Source organism: Cariama cristata, unplaced genomic scaffold (assembly GCF_000690535.1).
Source record: "Cariama cristata isolate BGI_N322 unplaced genomic scaffold, ASM69053v1 scaffold8116, whole genome shotgun sequence".
Taxonomy (NCBI): Eukaryota; Metazoa; Chordata; class Aves; order Cariamiformes; family Cariamidae; genus Cariama; species Cariama cristata.
The window spans coordinates 90,493-108,955 of record NW_009620345.1 but is presented as its reverse complement, the minus strand read 5'-3'; the positions used below and the strand labels follow the sequence as shown (position 1 = coordinate 108,955).

The 18,463-nt window shown below is 34.7% G+C and overlaps 1 protein-coding gene across 1 annotated transcript in view; it reads left to right on the top strand.

Moving 5' to 3' along the window:
- The window catches only part of TRRAP (transformation/transcription domain-associated protein), a 98,302-nt gene that overhangs the window by 9,111 nt on the left and 70,728 nt on the right, over window positions 1–18,463 (top strand). The window contains 13 exon segments of the mRNA XM_009701591.1: window positions 400–496; window positions 861–999; window positions 4,037–4,115; window positions 5,130–5,364; window positions 7,342–7,669; window positions 7,792–7,889; window positions 8,530–8,724; window positions 9,258–9,449; window positions 11,154–11,319; window positions 12,540–12,796; window positions 13,692–13,892; window positions 16,302–16,453; window positions 17,549–17,748. Of these exon segments, the coding sequence (XP_009699893.1) occupies window positions 400–496; window positions 861–999; window positions 4,037–4,115; window positions 5,130–5,364; window positions 7,342–7,669; window positions 7,792–7,889; window positions 8,530–8,724; window positions 9,258–9,449; window positions 11,154–11,319; window positions 12,540–12,796; window positions 13,692–13,892; window positions 16,302–16,453; window positions 17,549–17,748 (2,339 nt within the window).

The window sequence follows — 18,463 nt, the reverse complement described above, 5'->3', positions numbered from 1 at the left end:
CTTTCCCTATCTGCCTGGATGATCTGAATAAGTGGTTGAAGCTTGAGAGAGATGGACAAGTCTGTGGGGAGGGATTATTGCTTGGAGAAAAAAAAAAATTGCCCCAGTCAGGGGGATGGAGCCAAATGTTTGATGCTAATGTATTGGCTTGGCTTTCTGTAGAAAGTTGAAAACTGTATGGCTGCTTCAGGGCTGTGCATTTCTGCTTAGAGCATAGGGTACTGGGAATTTGAATGCCAGAGAGCTTGTTGAAAATGGGCTCTCCCATGATGATTTTATTCCCTTATGAAGCAAGAACCTCACTACAAGATGGTATAATTTGAAACTTCCATGAATTTTCTGAATGCAGGTATTAAAGAAGAGGAACAAAATCATAACCACTGTTCAATTTAATTTCAGGCAACATAAACTTTATAACAAGGAATTGTATGCTGATTTCATTGCTGCTCAAATTAAAACATTGTCTTTTTTGGCTTACATCATAAGAATTTACCAGGTAGGTTGCATTTCTGTTACTTTGTTACTCTTGGTGCAAAGATCTGTAGTTACTTTATGGCAGGCGTGTGACCAGACTGACTGCAGTGCATCAGGGGCTGGAGAGAGAGCATGTGTGTAGCAAATCTGAAGATAGGGCTGTACTTGGTTGTCCTTTCAGAGGTATCCTCATGTGGATGCAGATTAAAAATGTGCTGTTCCCACTACCCTAGACATTTATGGAATGACTGTTCTATTTTAGTTTTACAAGGAGACTTCTTAAAGAGAAACAAGTGAATTTTAATTGAATGTTATTTTGCAAATATAAAGCAAACCTTTGAAATAGAATGTCATAATAATTGTATTAATGTTATTTTTTGTTACAGGAATTAGTGGCTAAATATTCTCAGCAAATGGTAAAAGGAATGTTGCAGTTGCTGTCCAATTGTCCAGCCGAAACGGCACACCTCCGGAAGGAGCTTCTGATTGCTGCTAAACACATCTTGACAACAGACTTGAGGAGCCGTATGTAGTACTCTTTAAAAAATGTATCTATAAACTGGAAAGATTTCAACTATTTCTGTGTATTTAAGAGGCATATTGCTAATTATTTGTTTTGGACTATTACATACTTCTGATTATTTTGGGAGTGGGTGTGATTTTTGTTTTGCCTTTTTTTCTTTTTCCTTAAAAAAAATAAAATTATCTGAACAAGATGGCCTACCGAACGAGTGGCTTTTCTAGCTTTCCAAATATCTGTTGTTCCTAGTAATTACCATTTGGTGGTAAACATTTGTGTTGGTTTGTAATTGTGCCTACAATTGTATGGATACTTTAAAATATTAATCTGTTAACCTGAGTGGAAGTAGTTCTGTCAAAACCTGATACCATATGTTTGATTCAGCTCATAGTATTTGCCTCTAGCAGAGGAAAGCCGTTTTTGATCTACCTGAATTAACCTACCAAACCTAGGTGGATATGTTCTGTTTTGGCAGAATTGCAAAATTGGAGATGAGTGTACTTTTGTAAAATATTAACTGCTATCTCTTCATTTTTACTGTGTAGTCCCCTTTCTTCTTCTGCTAAAAGCAATTATGGGGCAGTGTGATGTCTTACAGATATTGTTAGCTTGCACAAAAAACCCAGCATGTTTCCTAGTTCTGGAATTTAGTATTGTGGTCACATGGAAAGCTGTTTCTCTGGCTATTTTTCCAAAGAAATTATCTTAATTGTTCTACATTTTTCAGTCTCTTATTAAGAACTTCTGAACTTGACCAGTTTCAACAAAACTCAACAGAGGAGTGAGGTCTAAAAGATATGACATTCTGCATCCTTTGTGAACTTTAGTGTTTGGATAGCGGACAAAACCCAAGTTAGTGTCTCCATTGGAGGAATAAACAGCAGTGTGAGCGTAGCAATTTATTGCCCTCGGTCAGCTGGCCGATGTTTTAGCATACATGTTGATAATGCATCCCTCCAACCCTGCTGTTGGCTACCTGGCAGCCCCAAAGTGGATGTAGAGGAGGAAACGTTTAGAAACATTAAGGAGAAGAGGGAACATGGTATCACAGGAAGAATAAGGAGTGTGAGGAAGAGGAAAAGTGGGATATAAAGTATGTGGAGATCTGTAGAAGATAAGGCTTTGGTCATTCTGCTGGTGCAGTTCAACTTACTTGGAAAAATGAGTGCGGAGGGAAGCATTTCATATTTGTGGGTCTTACCTTTGGCGTTATTGGTCTCAGTGAAATACTCTTGCAAACCGAGTCTTCTGTATTGATTGAGGGTTGGCGAATAACGCAGTGTATCTTATTGTGATGCATTTTGTCTGCATGAAACTTTATTTCTGATTCCTAAAAGAGAGGGCAGAGGTGTGACTGTACTTTCTCTCCACTGTTATCGCTGTAAAGACTGCACCTGTCTAAGAATACTTTATATAAGCAACATGTGGTACGCACATAAATAGTAGATGCAGATTTTAAAACTTGGCTTAGAAGATAGAATTCAAATTGAATTTGGAAACTTACCTATCTTAATCCCTATTAAACCGTTTCTTTTGAGGATTTTAACCGAGATGTCCATTTCAAAAAGCTAGAATGGTTTGTATGGCATTTCTGAAATTCTAATGACTGAACATTGTGGTAATTTCTTAATTTCAACATAAAGTATTCTTATATTTTGAAGTTTAATGAGAGAGTTCAATCAATGTTCCAGTGTAAACAATATTATTTCTTGCTTTGCTTTTTTAATTTCTCGTGCTATTTCACATTAAGAGTAATAGCACAACACTGGAATATTAGTGTTAAATATGTTCAATACACAAAAACTCATTACTATTTTTTAATTTGCATTTCCTTTGCTTTTTTTCATTGTCAGGATTTGTGTCTTAATCTCTTTCCTCTGCTAACACTAGTGCACTAATTCCTTTTTTCAAACAGAGTGGTTTGATGATCAAAGGTAGTTCCTTTCCAACCATCTTTTTGACTCAGCTTTTTTCTCCACAATATTATTTGTTGGCTATAATTGAATTTATTCTCACGTCATCACTGCTGTGGTGAATGCCTTATGAAATAATGGATTGTCTTTGCATCTAAAATCTTTATTCCCATTCTTTGTCTGCTTTTCCCCTGTAAATGTTTCGGATCTCTACCCCCCTCAAAAAACAATGCCAATGCTCTCCTTTTCTCTTCCTCTGTATTTTTGCAGAATGTGACGTTTTCTTAAAGCAAGGACAACTGCCACGTTGTCCCTTTCATTTAAGTGGACCTCACTGATTCCAGTGAGATTACAGATTTCATTCAGAAAATGCTGGATTTTTATACTTAATATTGTTTGGAAATCTGTGGAGAATGAAGGTCACTGGATGTTCCTCTTTCTCTTTGTTTGTCTTTTTGCTTATTTGTTAGTTTTAGCTTGTTGCATTGTTTGGAGGTGGGAACAGTTAATTCTTCCTGCCATTTCCTTCATCTGCCTTTAGAATTGAGTGACTTAATTCCATAAACTTGTTGATTTCTGTATTTAAAAAGAAAATGCTTCTTTGATCTTGCTTTGTCACTTGATTTTGTTATCGCAATCTCCCTTTTATTCCTTGGACCCCAAGTTGCGTGTATTCCTCCTTATATTTTGGGATAGAGCTTGTATGACAAGATGCCAGACAAAGTAGTTGTTGTACAATGTTACCCAAACTTGTCCTTTCCAGTAACTCATCAGTTAAATGTAAAAAGTTCTGCAAAGTTGAAGATAATATAAGCATTTTTTCTCTTTCTAGATGTAACTGTTTTTGTCATATCAGTGCTGTGGCTTTGACTGTGTACTGAAATGTTACGCAAGGGGCAAGTGTCAGTGGAGTTCATAGTCACAAGAGATTAACTGAAAGTTTCCTTGTAAATGACATTGCCATTTATAAGCTTCAGGAATGAATTTTATAATAAAACCACTTTCTAAACCTATTGACTTAAGTTTAAATACCTAAGTTAAGTGGTTTAACTATCTTATTTTGATTATTTCTTTTGCCAATGATTATGTATAGCTTTTTCTTTTTTCTCCCTTTTTTTTTTAATTACAGAATTTATTCCATGTATGGACAAGCTATTTGATGAATCTATACTAATTGGCTCTGGATACACTGCCCGAGAGACACTGAGGTATGACAGAAAGTTTGGAATAGCTATCTGAGTGCCTGCCAGGGCTTGTTTCTTTCAAGGTTTATTAATATTTACAACGACTGTATAGGTTCCTAAATTTTTGCTTTAAATAACTAATTTCCTTAGATTCTAATATTGGAAGTGCTTCTGCTGAGTGGTGGTTGTTTAACACTTCAATGGCGCAGCATGTAGCGTAAGTGTAAGGCAAAATGAGATAAACAGGTGAATGAATTTCATTTTTTGAATTGCAGAGCACAACCAAAACAGTGGTCACAGTGAAATCAACTTGATATCTTCCCAATATTTCATGAAACAGCCTATCTTGTGTCTAGTGTAAAATCTGAATGAGATTTAAACTGTTTTGTCAATAAGTACCTTAAAACTTACTCATTCACAATTGAAAAAATAAATGAGGAGAATACTTATTTTCTGTGTCTTCAATAGCCTACTAGTTTCTAGGCTGACCAAATTAAAACATGTGAGCTAGAAGAATTATTTTCTCTTGCTTAGGTATCAAGTGTACCTTATTGACAACCTGTATTAGATTTGGAAGTATTCTCTCTACTAGATGCTTAAACCTGGTATTTGAAAAGAAATTATTTTTAAAATTGATCAGTTTTCATAACTACTTTTGAAATAATGAATCATCAGTGATTAACTGTGAAATGGCTTACCAACGCTGCTTAAAATGTGGCTTAAAACATGCTAATTTGCTTTTAACTGGATGTAGGTGGAAATATGTGCTGGGGATGTTCAGCAATGGGGGAAGAAAGATCAGAGAGGTAATATTAGCGTTGTGGGACAGATCAATACATCTTTGGTTAGATTGTACAGGTTATAATTCTCTTGTGTAATTGAAAAAGCCTTGTGAACTTTGGATGTGCATATAAAAATAGAAAATTTGGATTTAGAATCTTGGAAATAGCTCCAGGCAGTAATTATTGGTTAAGTCCAGTTAACAACAACTATAATTGTCTCCAATGTGTTTTCTTCATTTCTTGTTTTTGCTGATAGACCACTTGCATATAGTACACTGGCAGACCTGGTACATCACGTCCGTCAGCATTTACCACTGAATGATCTCTCCCTTGCTGTCCAGTTATTTGCCAAGAACATTGATGATGAGTCGTTGCCTAGCAGTATCCAGACAATGTCTTGCAAGCTTCTACTAAATTTGGTAGACTGTATCCGGTCTAAAAGTGAACAGGAAAATGGAAATGGTAGAGATATTCTTATGAGAATGCTGGAGGTATTGATTTGTTTAAAACATTTGATAATAAGTTGAATATCGTGTTTTATAGTATGTTGTCAATCACATTTTACTTTCTCCTTTCTTCAGAAATAGGAATATGTAGAAACAGTCTGCATACTGTATTTCATTGTAATACTTCAGAGAAGGGCTTTTTAAAATGCCATGCAACTGGGATAGTATCTCAAGTATAGCAGAGATATAGCTTTGCCAACTCAGCTTATTCATTCAGTACTTGTTTCAAAGCAAGTCTATGATGTCTATGATGCTGCTTTAACTGTTATTTTAAAAAATTTTCTTTTAAGTTTTAGTTGTAATCTCCTTTTTTCCCCATTTAAGAGCATGTAAGAATGGTATTTTCTAATGTCTTCTGGTTATGTGTGTGTGTGTGGTGGGGTTTTTTTGTTTGTTTTTTTTGGTGTTTGTTTTTTTTTTTAAACCCTGAAAGACCATTCTCTTTGCAGGTCCTTGGCATATCCCAATACAATCTGTAAAACGTGAAATATCTGCACTTTCAAGACCTACTGATCCTTTTTAAGGATCTTCTTTATATGGAGGATTTTTTGGGGGCTTTTTTTTTTGTGGTTGTTTTTTTTAAAAATCAGGGATGCACCCAAAAAGCTGTCATCTATGGTGTGGAACAAGTGAAACACTACCTGCTTGCTGTAGCAAGTTGTTAATGGAAAAAGGTTGCCTAGTTTTCCTGCCACAACATGAAGCGGCACTTAATTGTAAAGTAAAACACTTCTAGGGTAAACACTGTTTTAATAATCTTATTCTGGGATGCGAGAGCATGTCTTGACCTAGTGTTAACACTTTAAGATAACTGAGTAAGCCATATGGCTGCTTGTTTTGGAAAGGGAGATCTAGGAATTCTGAATGCAGTGAATTCCCTCCATCTTTGACTCTTCTCTCTCATTGACAGACTGTCATGGTTCTGAAGGCACCAAGGAAGAGATTTAGTTATTTTAGTCATCTCCAGGTTATTTGGTATTACCCCTGAAGTTGTTGTTGTGTGGTTGTGGTTTTGTTGTTTGTTTTTGTTTTTTTTTTTTATAAGGTAGCAATAGTTTAGGGAATGGCTTTCATCCTAAATACAAAATACAAGTAATGGTGCAAGTGGAAAATCTTGATATTATGCATTGTAATGGGTCCATTATTCCAGTCTTCTCTGACTGAAAGAACTTTCTAGCAGGGTTTGTCTTCCAAATAGACTTCTACTGTTTAAAAACTATGTAATGTAGCACAGTGGTTTGGTCATTTGTTTATCAAATTAAAATTTGTAATAATATGTGAATTCAGAGAAGATACATCTAGGGAAGAAGGGAGCGTACAGAACTGTGGTGGTAGTGGGGAAATATTTGAGCAAGCCAAGTAAATCTGGGAAGTACATAAAATTTGAAACTGAAACCTTGTGCAACATATCCCTTGTTTAGTATCAGCCAAGAGGCAGAAATGTTGTGGACCACTGTTCTTCAGGACTGAATATTGCTTTCTAAATCTGATAAGCAGCCTAAAACTAAAATTTAAACCTATAATGTATACATCTTTTAATACATCTGACATATATTACATATACATCTGGAAAAAATTGAGCTGTTTATGCTTAATAGTAAATATTTGTAGACAGAAATATTAGATCTTATTTTGAAAAATGAATTCAAATAGCTTTTCATTTTAAATTAAGTAGAATTGTAGAGAGATCAATTTTTAGTTCATGGTTTTACTAGTTTTCAGGAAATATTTTTACTTTTGGAACTTGTTAAAAGTAAGCAAACTGTTGATACACTTAAAAATGTTTGCTGTCATTTGAATGACTTCAGAAATACTTAATTGTAAATTTTATTGATCTCAATATGCTGACTTTGAAATACTAGTATTATTAAATTTAGAATTATTTTTGGAGAAGAAACTTACTGTTTTCTTTTTTCTTCCCCCTCCCTGCTCTTTCATTTACCTTTCCTCTTTGTGTCTTAGGTTTTTGTTTTGAAATTTCACACTATAGCACGATACCAGCTTTCTGTAATTTTTAAGAAATGCAAGCCACAATCTGAACTTGGGGCTGCTGAAGCCGCATTACCTGGAGTACCGACAGCAGCAAATGCAGCACCTGTTCCTGTTCCGTCTCCTGCCCCAGCTACGCCAGTGGCCCCTGCACCAGTACCTGTATTTGAAAAACAAGGGGAGAAAGAAAAAGAAGATAAACAGACATTTCAGGTCACAGATTGCCGAAGCTTAGTGAAAACTTTGGTCTGTGGTGTCAAGACGATCACGTGGGGCATAACATCATGCAAAGCTCCTGGTGGTAAAACTGCATAATATTTAGTTACATTTATCTTTTGTAATTCTGCAATTAAAACTCTCTAGCATGAAAGCAAATGGTATTTTTAATGGTTAACTACTGTCTTATTCTTGATCTTCTTTCAGAAGCACAATTCATTCCCAATAAGCAGTTGCAACCTAAGGAGACTCAAATCTATATAAAACTGGTAAAATATGCAATGCAAGCTTTAGATATTTATCAGGTATGGAACCTGGCTGCAGAGCACTTTTATTTATACAGTTACTATGTTAGATTTTTTGATAAGGATTTATTTGTCAGCTAAAAGACAAATTTCATATGTAGTATATTTTCATTAAATCTTTAATTTCAGGACCACAGCTATTGGGAAATTTTATGAATGTCAAAGTACTTATTAAGTGCAAGGAACAAGTTATTTTCTTAACAACCGTTATCGTCTGTGTTTATGCAGGCAGGTTAGACTAAAAATAATTGTCTTTCGTGTAGTGGATTAAATCTTTTCTTCAAAGAGAGTTTAGCTATCAGTTGAAGCATTCACATGGCTATGTTATCTTCTGTAGTTACACAAAGTACTAATGAAATATAAATGCACATGAAATCAAGTAACTTTACAAATACACTATTATATCTCCTGGTACTGTCTTTTTCCACTCCTGACTTCATGGTTTTAAAATCAGTGCTGAAAATACCCTGTTTTAAAATTTTTGTCACTGTTGACTCTTATGCCTAATTTCTAATTGTGTGAGGCTTGCATGTGAAACCTGTAAAATCTCAGTTTTTTTCAAAAGGTATTTTGAGAATAGTGGGGAAAAAGTTATTCAAATTCTGTTACCAATATATGTGGTTTTTTTCAATCCCTGTAGGTCCAAATAGCAGGAAACGGACAGACATATGTTCGAGTAGCAAACTGTCAGACAGTCAGAATGAAAGAGGAAAAGGAAGTTCTGGAGCATTTTGCTGGTGTGTTCACAATGATGAACCCTTTAACTTTTAAAGAAATCTTTCAAACTACTGTTCCTTATATGGTGGAGAGAATCTCGAAAAATTATGCTCTTCAGGTATTATGTCTTTGTTTACTTTTTTCAACTGATAATAAACAGCATGTAGAAAATAGCTTATGCCTTGAGGTACATAAGGCTGAAGTGGAATTATAAATAATAATGTTGAAATTAGCATGTAAGATTTGAAGCAGTCTATAAAAACACTTTGTGAAGATGGATTTTCAAAAACTTTCGGGTCTAAGTGATGCAACACAAACATGAGCACTCCAGTTCAGAAGATACGAATGGAGTTTGTTCTTGAAAAGTATTGAACATTGTGAAGTTCCTGTTTTGTTCAGGTGGTTGTGTTAATGTTCTACTGTTTTACAGAACACAAGTCCTATAATATACGTCTAAAATTAAACTTTAAACTTGAATACTGAAGTTATATGCATGGTTGTTTGCCTCTGAGGATAATGTGAATCACCTGGTTAGCAGTGGAGATGGGGAAAGAAATTTGTCTTAGTTTTTTGTTTTAAATGGGTAATGCATTTATCCCTCTGTTCTTTTCATTACAGCAACAATAACTTCTTTGTGATTTCCTTTTATAGATTGTGGCCAATTCCTTCTTGGCAAACCCTACTACCTCTGCCCTCTTTGCAACGATTTTGGTAGAGTATCTTCTGGATCGGCTGCCAGAAATGGGCTCTAATGTGGAACTCTCCAATCTGTATCTCAAGCTGTTCAAGTTAGTCTTTGGCTCAGTTTCACTATTTGCAGCTGAAAATGAACAAATGCTGAAGGTAAAGGTCATTTGTATTAAAACCAAAAAAAAAAATCTGTTTTGACTTTTAATAGATGGTTCAGATGTCTGAAGAAACTTAGAGTTTTATGCTGTCTAACGTTTGATAGTCTTTTCACATTTGAACAATTGTTACTGATACATGTCGTTTTTTTCCAAATGCCAGGTAGATTGCCTTGTTCATTTATAAGCGATGATTTCTGTGAATGTTTGCTTCATATTTGAAACTATAAAGTGATGTACTAATTCTGAGTATAAATGACTGGTACGTGCTTGTGGTCTGATTAGGATTGTCATAAACCCATGTAACTTCATGGTCAGGATACGCGTATCTTCTTGCATATTTTTTTCCCCTTTGTTTCTGTGTTAACTTAGGACTTTTGTTTAGACTAGAATCACTTTTTTGTGTGTTGGTGAATCTTGTTCATTCGTGTCGTATTCAATGACATGTACGTCTTCAGTTAGGTATTTCTGTGCTCTTGAAAAGTCTGGATTAAAGAATGCTATGTTTTTTACTGACAACATATTGTCTGTGTATTCCAAGGATGTATTTATGTTGATGAGATCATCTCGTTGTTCAGTGAGTTTAGAAATACTGAGCTTGAATCAAGGGTGTGCTTTTCTCATAAAAGTAAACAGCTACCTATATCCAGGAAAAACATTAAGATATTAATTGAATGCTGATCATTCTCTCATTATTTCTCTCCATTTCTCTTCCTTCTACCGTAGAATAAACAAAATTTCTATGCAGGTAACTGTGTGATAATTGTTTCTGTGCTTAACGATTTGTTACAGTAGGATTAGTTCAGTTTTCTGGGTAGAACAGAGTACAGACTACTAATTTTCCAGATTCTTTGAAAGCGAAAAGTAATATGAAGCAATATTCATAAGTGATATGAAGCAATATTCATATAATCTTGCTTAAGTTCTAGCTTGTCATCATAACTGAGGTAATTTGGAATTTGTAAGCTGGAGATCCAATTTAAAGTATGTGCTTCACAGTTTCACACTTCTGTTACCTTTTTTTGTTTCTGCAGGATTGATGATACCGGCCTTGGGTAGACAATTTAATTGAATGATGAAAGCTATTTGCAGTATTTGCATAGCAATGTAGAAAGCTTTTAGATGTTAATAAAATCCAGAGTTGTGTCACTGTTTGTCCCTGCTCTGTGAGAATCCTTGTATTTATCAACTATTTTTAAGTTCCATAACCATTTGTTTACTTGTAAAAGTTTACTTTCAAAGTGAAACTTTAGCATTTACAAAAATTAAGAATTAGTGATGAAGTTAGATCAGGAGTAAATTAATACTGTGAAATGTCTTCTCTTGTCATTCTGACACTTCTAATTTCTGCTACATGTCCTTAGGTTCTATGGTGTGAATATTTTTCATTGTGTCAGATCTGCAGAAGGTTTTTTGTTTTAATGAAATTACTGGTTGGAGTAGCAAGGAGACTTGATCATGTGGCTAATATGTAAGCAGGATATAATTACTTAAAGAATGCTCTGGGTTCTTGATACTGTTCAAATACAGATTTACTTTTTAACAATTCTTTAACAGTGATACAAAATTAGCATGGTATCATAGTACTTGGAATAGCTGAAGGTTTTTGATCTGAAAAGCTTGTCTCATGCTGAAGTCTTGTACAGTACAATGACGATAGAATTGATATTTTATTAATCCTCAAGCTTTACTTTTTTTATAGCCACATTTGCACAAGATTGTGAACAGCTCTATGGAACTTGCACAGACTGCCAAAGAGCCCTATAACTATTTCCTGCTGCTCAGAGCATTGTTCAGATCTATTGGAGGAGGCAGTCATGATCTGTTATATCAAGAATTCTTGCCGCTGTTACCAAACTTACTGCAAGGTAGAACAATACCTTCTTTCCCCACCCCAGTTTCTGATCTCTTTATGTAAATAGTAGTAATGAAGTTATGTTATGTAATTAAAAAAGCAAAACTAAAGCCCTGACCCTGATAAGTAGCTTCTGATTTTGAGCTTAGCAGTTGATTAAACATCTTGAATGTGGCTTATTTTCATTTACTATCAGCTGCTTCAGGCTCCATAGTTTTGGCTGCTTCACAATTTCTGCTGCTTGTTTTTCTGCTTTTCATTGTTGGGCTGTTGGGGGTTTTTTTGTTTGTTTCTTTCATTCATTTTTTGCTATGGGTAACTTTGTTAGCACAAAGCATTGAAGGATAAGAGTAACAGGAGAAGCAGTGATGTCAGGCTGATACTGGTTTGGTGGGAAGAACACTCCAGAGAAGCTCTGGTTGTTTTGCAACTGAGGGCATGTGTGTGCACGTGCAAGTGCATGATAAACATAAGTGCAAATAGTGTCAGTTTGCAAAAAGAAATGGCAATAAGAATCAGTTTGATTAATTGAGCATTTGTGCTTGCAAGGACTGTGTTCCAGAGCTGCTGAGGATGAGCAGGGAAATATGGAGAACTACTTAAACCTAAAGACAAGCTACTCCAGGAATGTGAAATGCTGTGGTTCCCATCTACAGCTGTAGGGGCAATTTTTATTGTAGTTAGCAATTATGTATGTTATCTATAAATCATTATGTAAAATACATGTCAGTGTAGAAATGCTAGCTAGGTTTATGGAATATATGAAATCTTGATGGGGAGAAAAATAAATTTGGGAATGTGTTTAGTTTGTATGGGACAGTGAATGTACTTGAACTCATTTAATGTTTCTTTTCAGGATTGCAGGTATTTTAAAAATGATTTGTTCTGTGGATTTTTTTTTTTTAAATTGATAAAAGGCTTATCTTTTTATGGTTTTCATCCGCTGTATTCAAATGCTACTTTATTGAGTCTAATATTGAATTTTAGAATATGCATAGATATTCTTTTTTTAATATACGCATGTACCTACAAAGCATTCACTGCATAAAATCCTTAGATGTAAATTATAATTATGAGTGGTATTATCTTTTGTAAATATGTTATTTACAGAGCTATAAGCTTTACAGAATTTAAAAATGTCAGATTATCCTGAATTTAGGAAATAGCAATTTTTAACAATAAACTGTGGACTGTCTTTTTGCTTTGAGTGTATAACTTATCAATGATTTTCAGGACTTAATATGTTGCAAAGTGGCCTTCACAAACAACACATGAAAGACTTATTTGTAGAGCTCTGCCTCACTGTGCCAGTTCGTTTGAGCTCATTACTGCCTTATCTGCCAATGTTGATGGATCCGTTGGTGTCGGCTCTCAATGGATCTCAGACCCTGGTTAGCCAAGGCTTAAGAACTCTTGAATTGTGCGTGGATAACCTGCAGCCAGACTTTCTGTATGATCACATTCAACCAGTTCGAGCAGAGCTAATGCAGGTAAACATGGTGTTTTCTGTTAGACCACAAGAGGTCATTGATTCACTAAATATTACTAGAAATTTGTGTGAACCTTTCATTATAAAAACTTGAAAAATCTGTCATGAGAACCATACCAGTCTGATGTGTATGTTAAAGGCCAGTTGTGCTGTTAAACTGAAAATTCTGAAAAATTTAAAAGTGAGTTAATAATTTCTTCTGTACTCCCTTTTAAGGGGTTAAAGTTAAGACTTGGGACTCAATAGCAAGAATATTACTATGTTGAAGATGAGTTGGTAAAGAAAATGGGTAAAATTTGTTAATTTTTTAAAAAACAAGAAAAGCTAATTACCTTCAGTATATCATGATTGACGGCTATGTGAAGTCTTATATGCACAGTGAAGATGATGTGGCTGAAATTCAGAACAATGTTTTAAATGTGGTTATTTCCCCTAATTCCCCCTAATGTGCTTGCATATACTTTATCCTTTAAATATAATAGTTTTTATATTTCAAAACTAGCTCTTTGAGGTTAATTCACTTCAGCCTTAACGAGTCTGTTCTGACCTCTTTTGTTTTTTTTGGTGTTTTGTTCTGCGTTTTTTTTAAATGCATAATATTGTTTCTCTGATATTAGTCATAAACATGAAATTACATTTCAGTGTGGCAAAGATTTTGTAGCTGATCACAGTAATCTAATCTAAAACTGCATTGAGGACCGCCTTGTAACAAAGCACTTGAGCTGCTGCGAACTGAGACTATTTTTATTCAGTCTAGATAAGTATTGTCTGGAAGTTATGCAGGATCAATTACCCAGATACAAGACTAAGTGTTTTCCTTGACAATTTTTTACGTTACAACTTGAAAATTTTGAAGTGAGACTGGTCTGACCATGTAACATTTGAAACACTTACAGGCTTTGTGGCGTACACTGCGCAATCCTGCAGACAGCATTTCTCATGTGGCTTACCGTGTACTTGGTAAATTTGGTGGAAGTAACAGGAAGATGTTAAAGGAATCACAGAAACTACAATATGTAGTCACAGAAATCCAAGGACCCAGTATTACAATTGAATTTTCAGACTGTAAAGCATCCATTCAGCTCCCAATGGAAAAGGTAAGGGCTTAAGTAATTTTCTGTGCTAAGAAACTATCTTACTCCATTTTCCATTATTACAGATTTTTTTGGACGTTTGTTTGCTTGTAAAACCTTGATAAAATACGTGGTATGTCTGGCAGTACCAGATATGAGTTAATGAACATCTAACATAGAATTTACATAATTAAAAGTAGGTTTTAGAATCTCTTGCATACCTGATTTTATTTTTTTTTTTAATACACCTTGAGTTAGACAAAGAGATTTCTAATTAATTTGTTGTAATGAAGATACGGAATTTAAACCCACTTGTGCGTTTTGTTTGGTTTCGTTTCAAGTAATTTTTGAGTTGCCAGACTTGGCAAGTAAAGGACAAAATGTTTCAGAAATCACTGCAGAGAGCTTTTTTGCTTTTTTACTACATAGTGATAAGTTGAGAGTGTCTGTATAAGGCAGGTAGACCTACACTAGCTTTGTGCTTCGTTTTGACATGTAAAATTAGCAGAGGCTTGCCAACCTGTTCTTTCTTTATTTTCCCTTTAAACTGTTTCATATGTCACCCCCAAAATAATTTATTTAAACATGCTGTTCTGCTTTTACAAAGTGATAGGACAGGGAGCTGAACTGGCACAAGTAAATGTTTTCTGTGCCTTTTTTTCCCCTTCCTAACTTCTGGTGTACTGCTTAGATTAAGAGCAGGAATCTACTCTAAAATTTCCCTAATTTTTTTTTAAGTGTACAAAAAACTTATTGTAGAAATTCTTCAGTGATGGTTATTCTAATGACTCCAGTGGTTTGGTTTTGTTTGTTGCCTCTAGGTTGAATATAGTACTTCTTATAGCTGCAAAACCACTTTGTGTGTGTACTGGCTTTCATCCGACAATCTCAGTGTATCACAAATGCTTAGTTCTCATTAATTATGGCAATCTAATCTGTGTCTGTGTCTTGGGATCTGAGCGTGAAACTGGATTCTGAGTTAATTTGGCCTGTAGAGTTTTAATACTTACCTTTTCAATTACATTTTCATAAGTAGGTATGATCTGAACAATCTTCCTTTACAGGCAGCTGGCTCTCTTTGGCTCCATACAGCCAATAGGCTTAAAAATAGCTTGGAAAAAATGATTCTTAAAATGCAGATAGCTTTACTGATTTCTCCTCTGTACTGAAACTGATGAGTTGAATACATATAAATACTGTAATTGCTGACATTCTCCTATCCTGCTCAGTTTAATTCAAACCAAGTTTTCCCAAGTATTTGTGCACCTAACATGTTGGCTAACGATGTGGAACAATCTTCCCCTGCTTTATGTTGACCAAGAAACAATGTTATCTGCTGAATACTTTGTATCTGTAAGAAGGAAATATCAAGTTAAAAGGAAGAAGAAGTGGAATAAATTGGACATGAGAAATCCATGTTTTCTTTTAGTGCTTTGGTAGTCTCCTGTGGTCTGTGTAAAACTCATTGTTCTTTTCATTGAGATGTTGATAAGGTTATTCAAACAGTGATGGGATGACAGCTAGTTAAGTCAGTAAGTGGAAGGGCGGTTTTCCTTTCAAAGAAGGAAAATGCCCACTTCTTTGTAGCAGAGCCTTTTTCTGCATAATCCTGTTTAAGCATGGATGGTCAAATTTTATTTACAATTGGTCAGGTATTGCAATTCCTTATTTCATGCACTCCAAAACAATTTTTACTTTTTTTTTTTTTTAATTTAATGCCTGTCAGTTGTTTTTAATTTCTTCCTTTTGATTTTGGGGAAGGGTAGAAAGTATCTAGCTGTGTTTATATATGCAAACCAGACTTTTTCCAAAAAGATGTACCGCCCCATTTTCATCGCTTTCATATCTTGAGAGATTATGTGAATTATTCTCATACGTATTAAATAAATCTCATTGCAAAGGAAAAGAAGAGTACTATTTCCATTAAGGAAGTGGTGTTTAGAAATTGCTTACAGGGACATTTCATCATTTAGGATGTTGTTCTTGATTTGCATGGAGAATATGACAAAGTAATTTGTAAGAACATTTTTTGGTACCATTTATATATGTGTATAACCGCTTTGTATACCTACAGTATATAGGGATTAGAAACAGGAATTATTGCTGGAGGGAAGGTGAGGAAAATTTTCTTGAGGGAGGAGAGAGGGAATGAAGTTATACCTCGGTTGTGACTTCAAATGCTTTCTGACCATGGAAAGAAATGTATCTTCCATGAAACTTGACATTTATAAAAGCACTGCAAATACCATAATAGTTTCAAGTCGGCGCTCTCAGACATTCTCTGCATTTCTTAACTTAGGCAGTCCAAATTGTACATACTTTTAAAGTTACTTTTAATATGTATTAAAGATACCGTTCCCTTGGTTAATCACCTTATTGTAAATATTAAGAACAAGAAGTGTTTGGTTACTCTCTATCTTTTTTTCATTATAGGCAATTGAAACTGCTCTGGATTGTTTGAAGAGTGCTAACACAGAACCATATTATCGGAGGCAAGCGTGGGAAGTAATCAAGTGTTTTTTGGTAGCTATGATGAGCCTGGATGATAATAAACATGCATTATATCAACTTCTTGCACATCCCAAGTATGACAATTCTTTAAATGTAAATGTGTATGTAAAATTTATAGTGTCTTTGGAACGATCTAATTTAGGGACAATGGTTAGTCTAGGCAAAGTATTCTTCATGGGATTTTTACCTACTGGTTTATCCTGCTTTCTTTTAAATCAATGCAGGACTTTCCAGTAAGATGTATTTTGTCATTGTATTATTTAATGCCAATGATGTGTTATTATTTCATACTTTATTTTCCTTCCCCTAATCACCATCCAATGTATAATCTGTTACGTATGATCAGACTTTTTTTAAAATTAATTTTAGTTTAATATACTTAAATACTTGGAATATTCTGGTGCTTAACTGGATTTTAAAGATTAATTTAGATTGCGATGTTTTGTACGTACACGTAACTTCAGTGAAAAGTGAAAGACTTCTAAAAATCAGTTTCGTTTAGTGACCAAACTATAGCATAGTCACACATGTAACCTATGTTTGTGTTGGTTTGGGGGCTTTTTATTGAATTTTTTCTTTACACCTTTTACAAATTTAGTCATGGATACTTAATGAGTTTGTTGCTTTTAGACAACTTTGACATCTTTGCCCACAAACTGTGTGCTGACTTCAACTCTTGCAGTGTAGTAAATGTAGCTAAAGAGTATAGCAGCTTTTACGGTTTAGACTTGACATAAATATAGCTTTGCAATGAATAAGTTTTGTTGGGCAGTGATTTGATAAATAATGTTTCAGTCTTTCAACATTAAAATCAAATGTCATTTTAAAAAAGGGAAAAATGTCAAAATATTGAAAATGACATTCTGTAATTGAGTTGCAGTGTGATGCCTGTATACCTATTATTTGTAATGTACATGGCTTCTTCTAAACCACTGGCTTTAAATGTTCCTGATGAAATTGAGCTATCCATCATGTTTGAGACCAGTGGTTGACAAAATGAATACGGACTGTGTGAACTGGTCTAACTCTATCAAAATGAGGGGAAAATGGGAGGTGGAGAAGGAGTTAGATATTGAGAGCAAACTTTAAATCAAGTACGTGATAATGCTCATGGTTGAGCTGCCAGTACTGCAGTTTAGGATTATAATAAACTTGATTTTGTCTTTCAGCTTTACTGAGAAGTCCATACCCAGTGTGATTATTTCGCATCGATACAAAGCTCAGGATACTCCAGCTCGTAAAACGTTTGAACAGGCATTGACAGGGGCATTCATGTCAGCAGTCATCAAAGATCTGAGGCCTAGTGCTCTGCCTTTTGTAGCCAGCTTAATCCGCCATTACACAATGGTGGCAGTTGCTCAGCAATGTGGTGAGTAAAGTGGAGTAGAGATTGTGTGGACTGTCACAAGGCGGGTTGAGAAGTTTATACTTTTTCTGATAGTAATTTGTTTTAAGAAAGTCGTGATATTACAGTTGCTTCTGGGTAGAAATGTTGGTTTTTGTTTGGCTGAATTATATCTTATCTCTCTTGAACAGTGAAAAATTATTAAGCAAGTTTTAAAAAGCAACCATTCACCTAATAATACTTTTAAAATGCTACAGCCAATGAAATAATTACAGCTTGGAACACTTTATATTTCCAGAGCACTTGTGTAACTTGATATACATAGTTATTTTTGCAGATGGTCTTTAAATTGGGTTCTTTGAACTTGTGGTTTTGAAGGACCGTCAGAGGAACTAAGTAAACATTAGTGCACTGCAGTATCTTGTATCTATGAAGAAAACTGTTTGTTTGGAGTTGGACTGTATGACAAGTAATTTGGGAAAAGACATACTATAAGCATATCACTCTTCATTGTTACATTAATGTAACTTGAATTTTTATGAATCTTCATTTTAATTAAATCTTCTAGTGCATAGAAGAAAATATTCAAGTAGATATAATCTTTTTTCTTTCGAAGAGTGAAGAATGCCTTACAATCCATTTATATGCAAATAGACACGGTGCTTACTGGTTTTTCCATCAGCTAGTCGGAGGAGGAGTAAAATCTAATTGAAAGACTATTCATATTGAAATATCCATT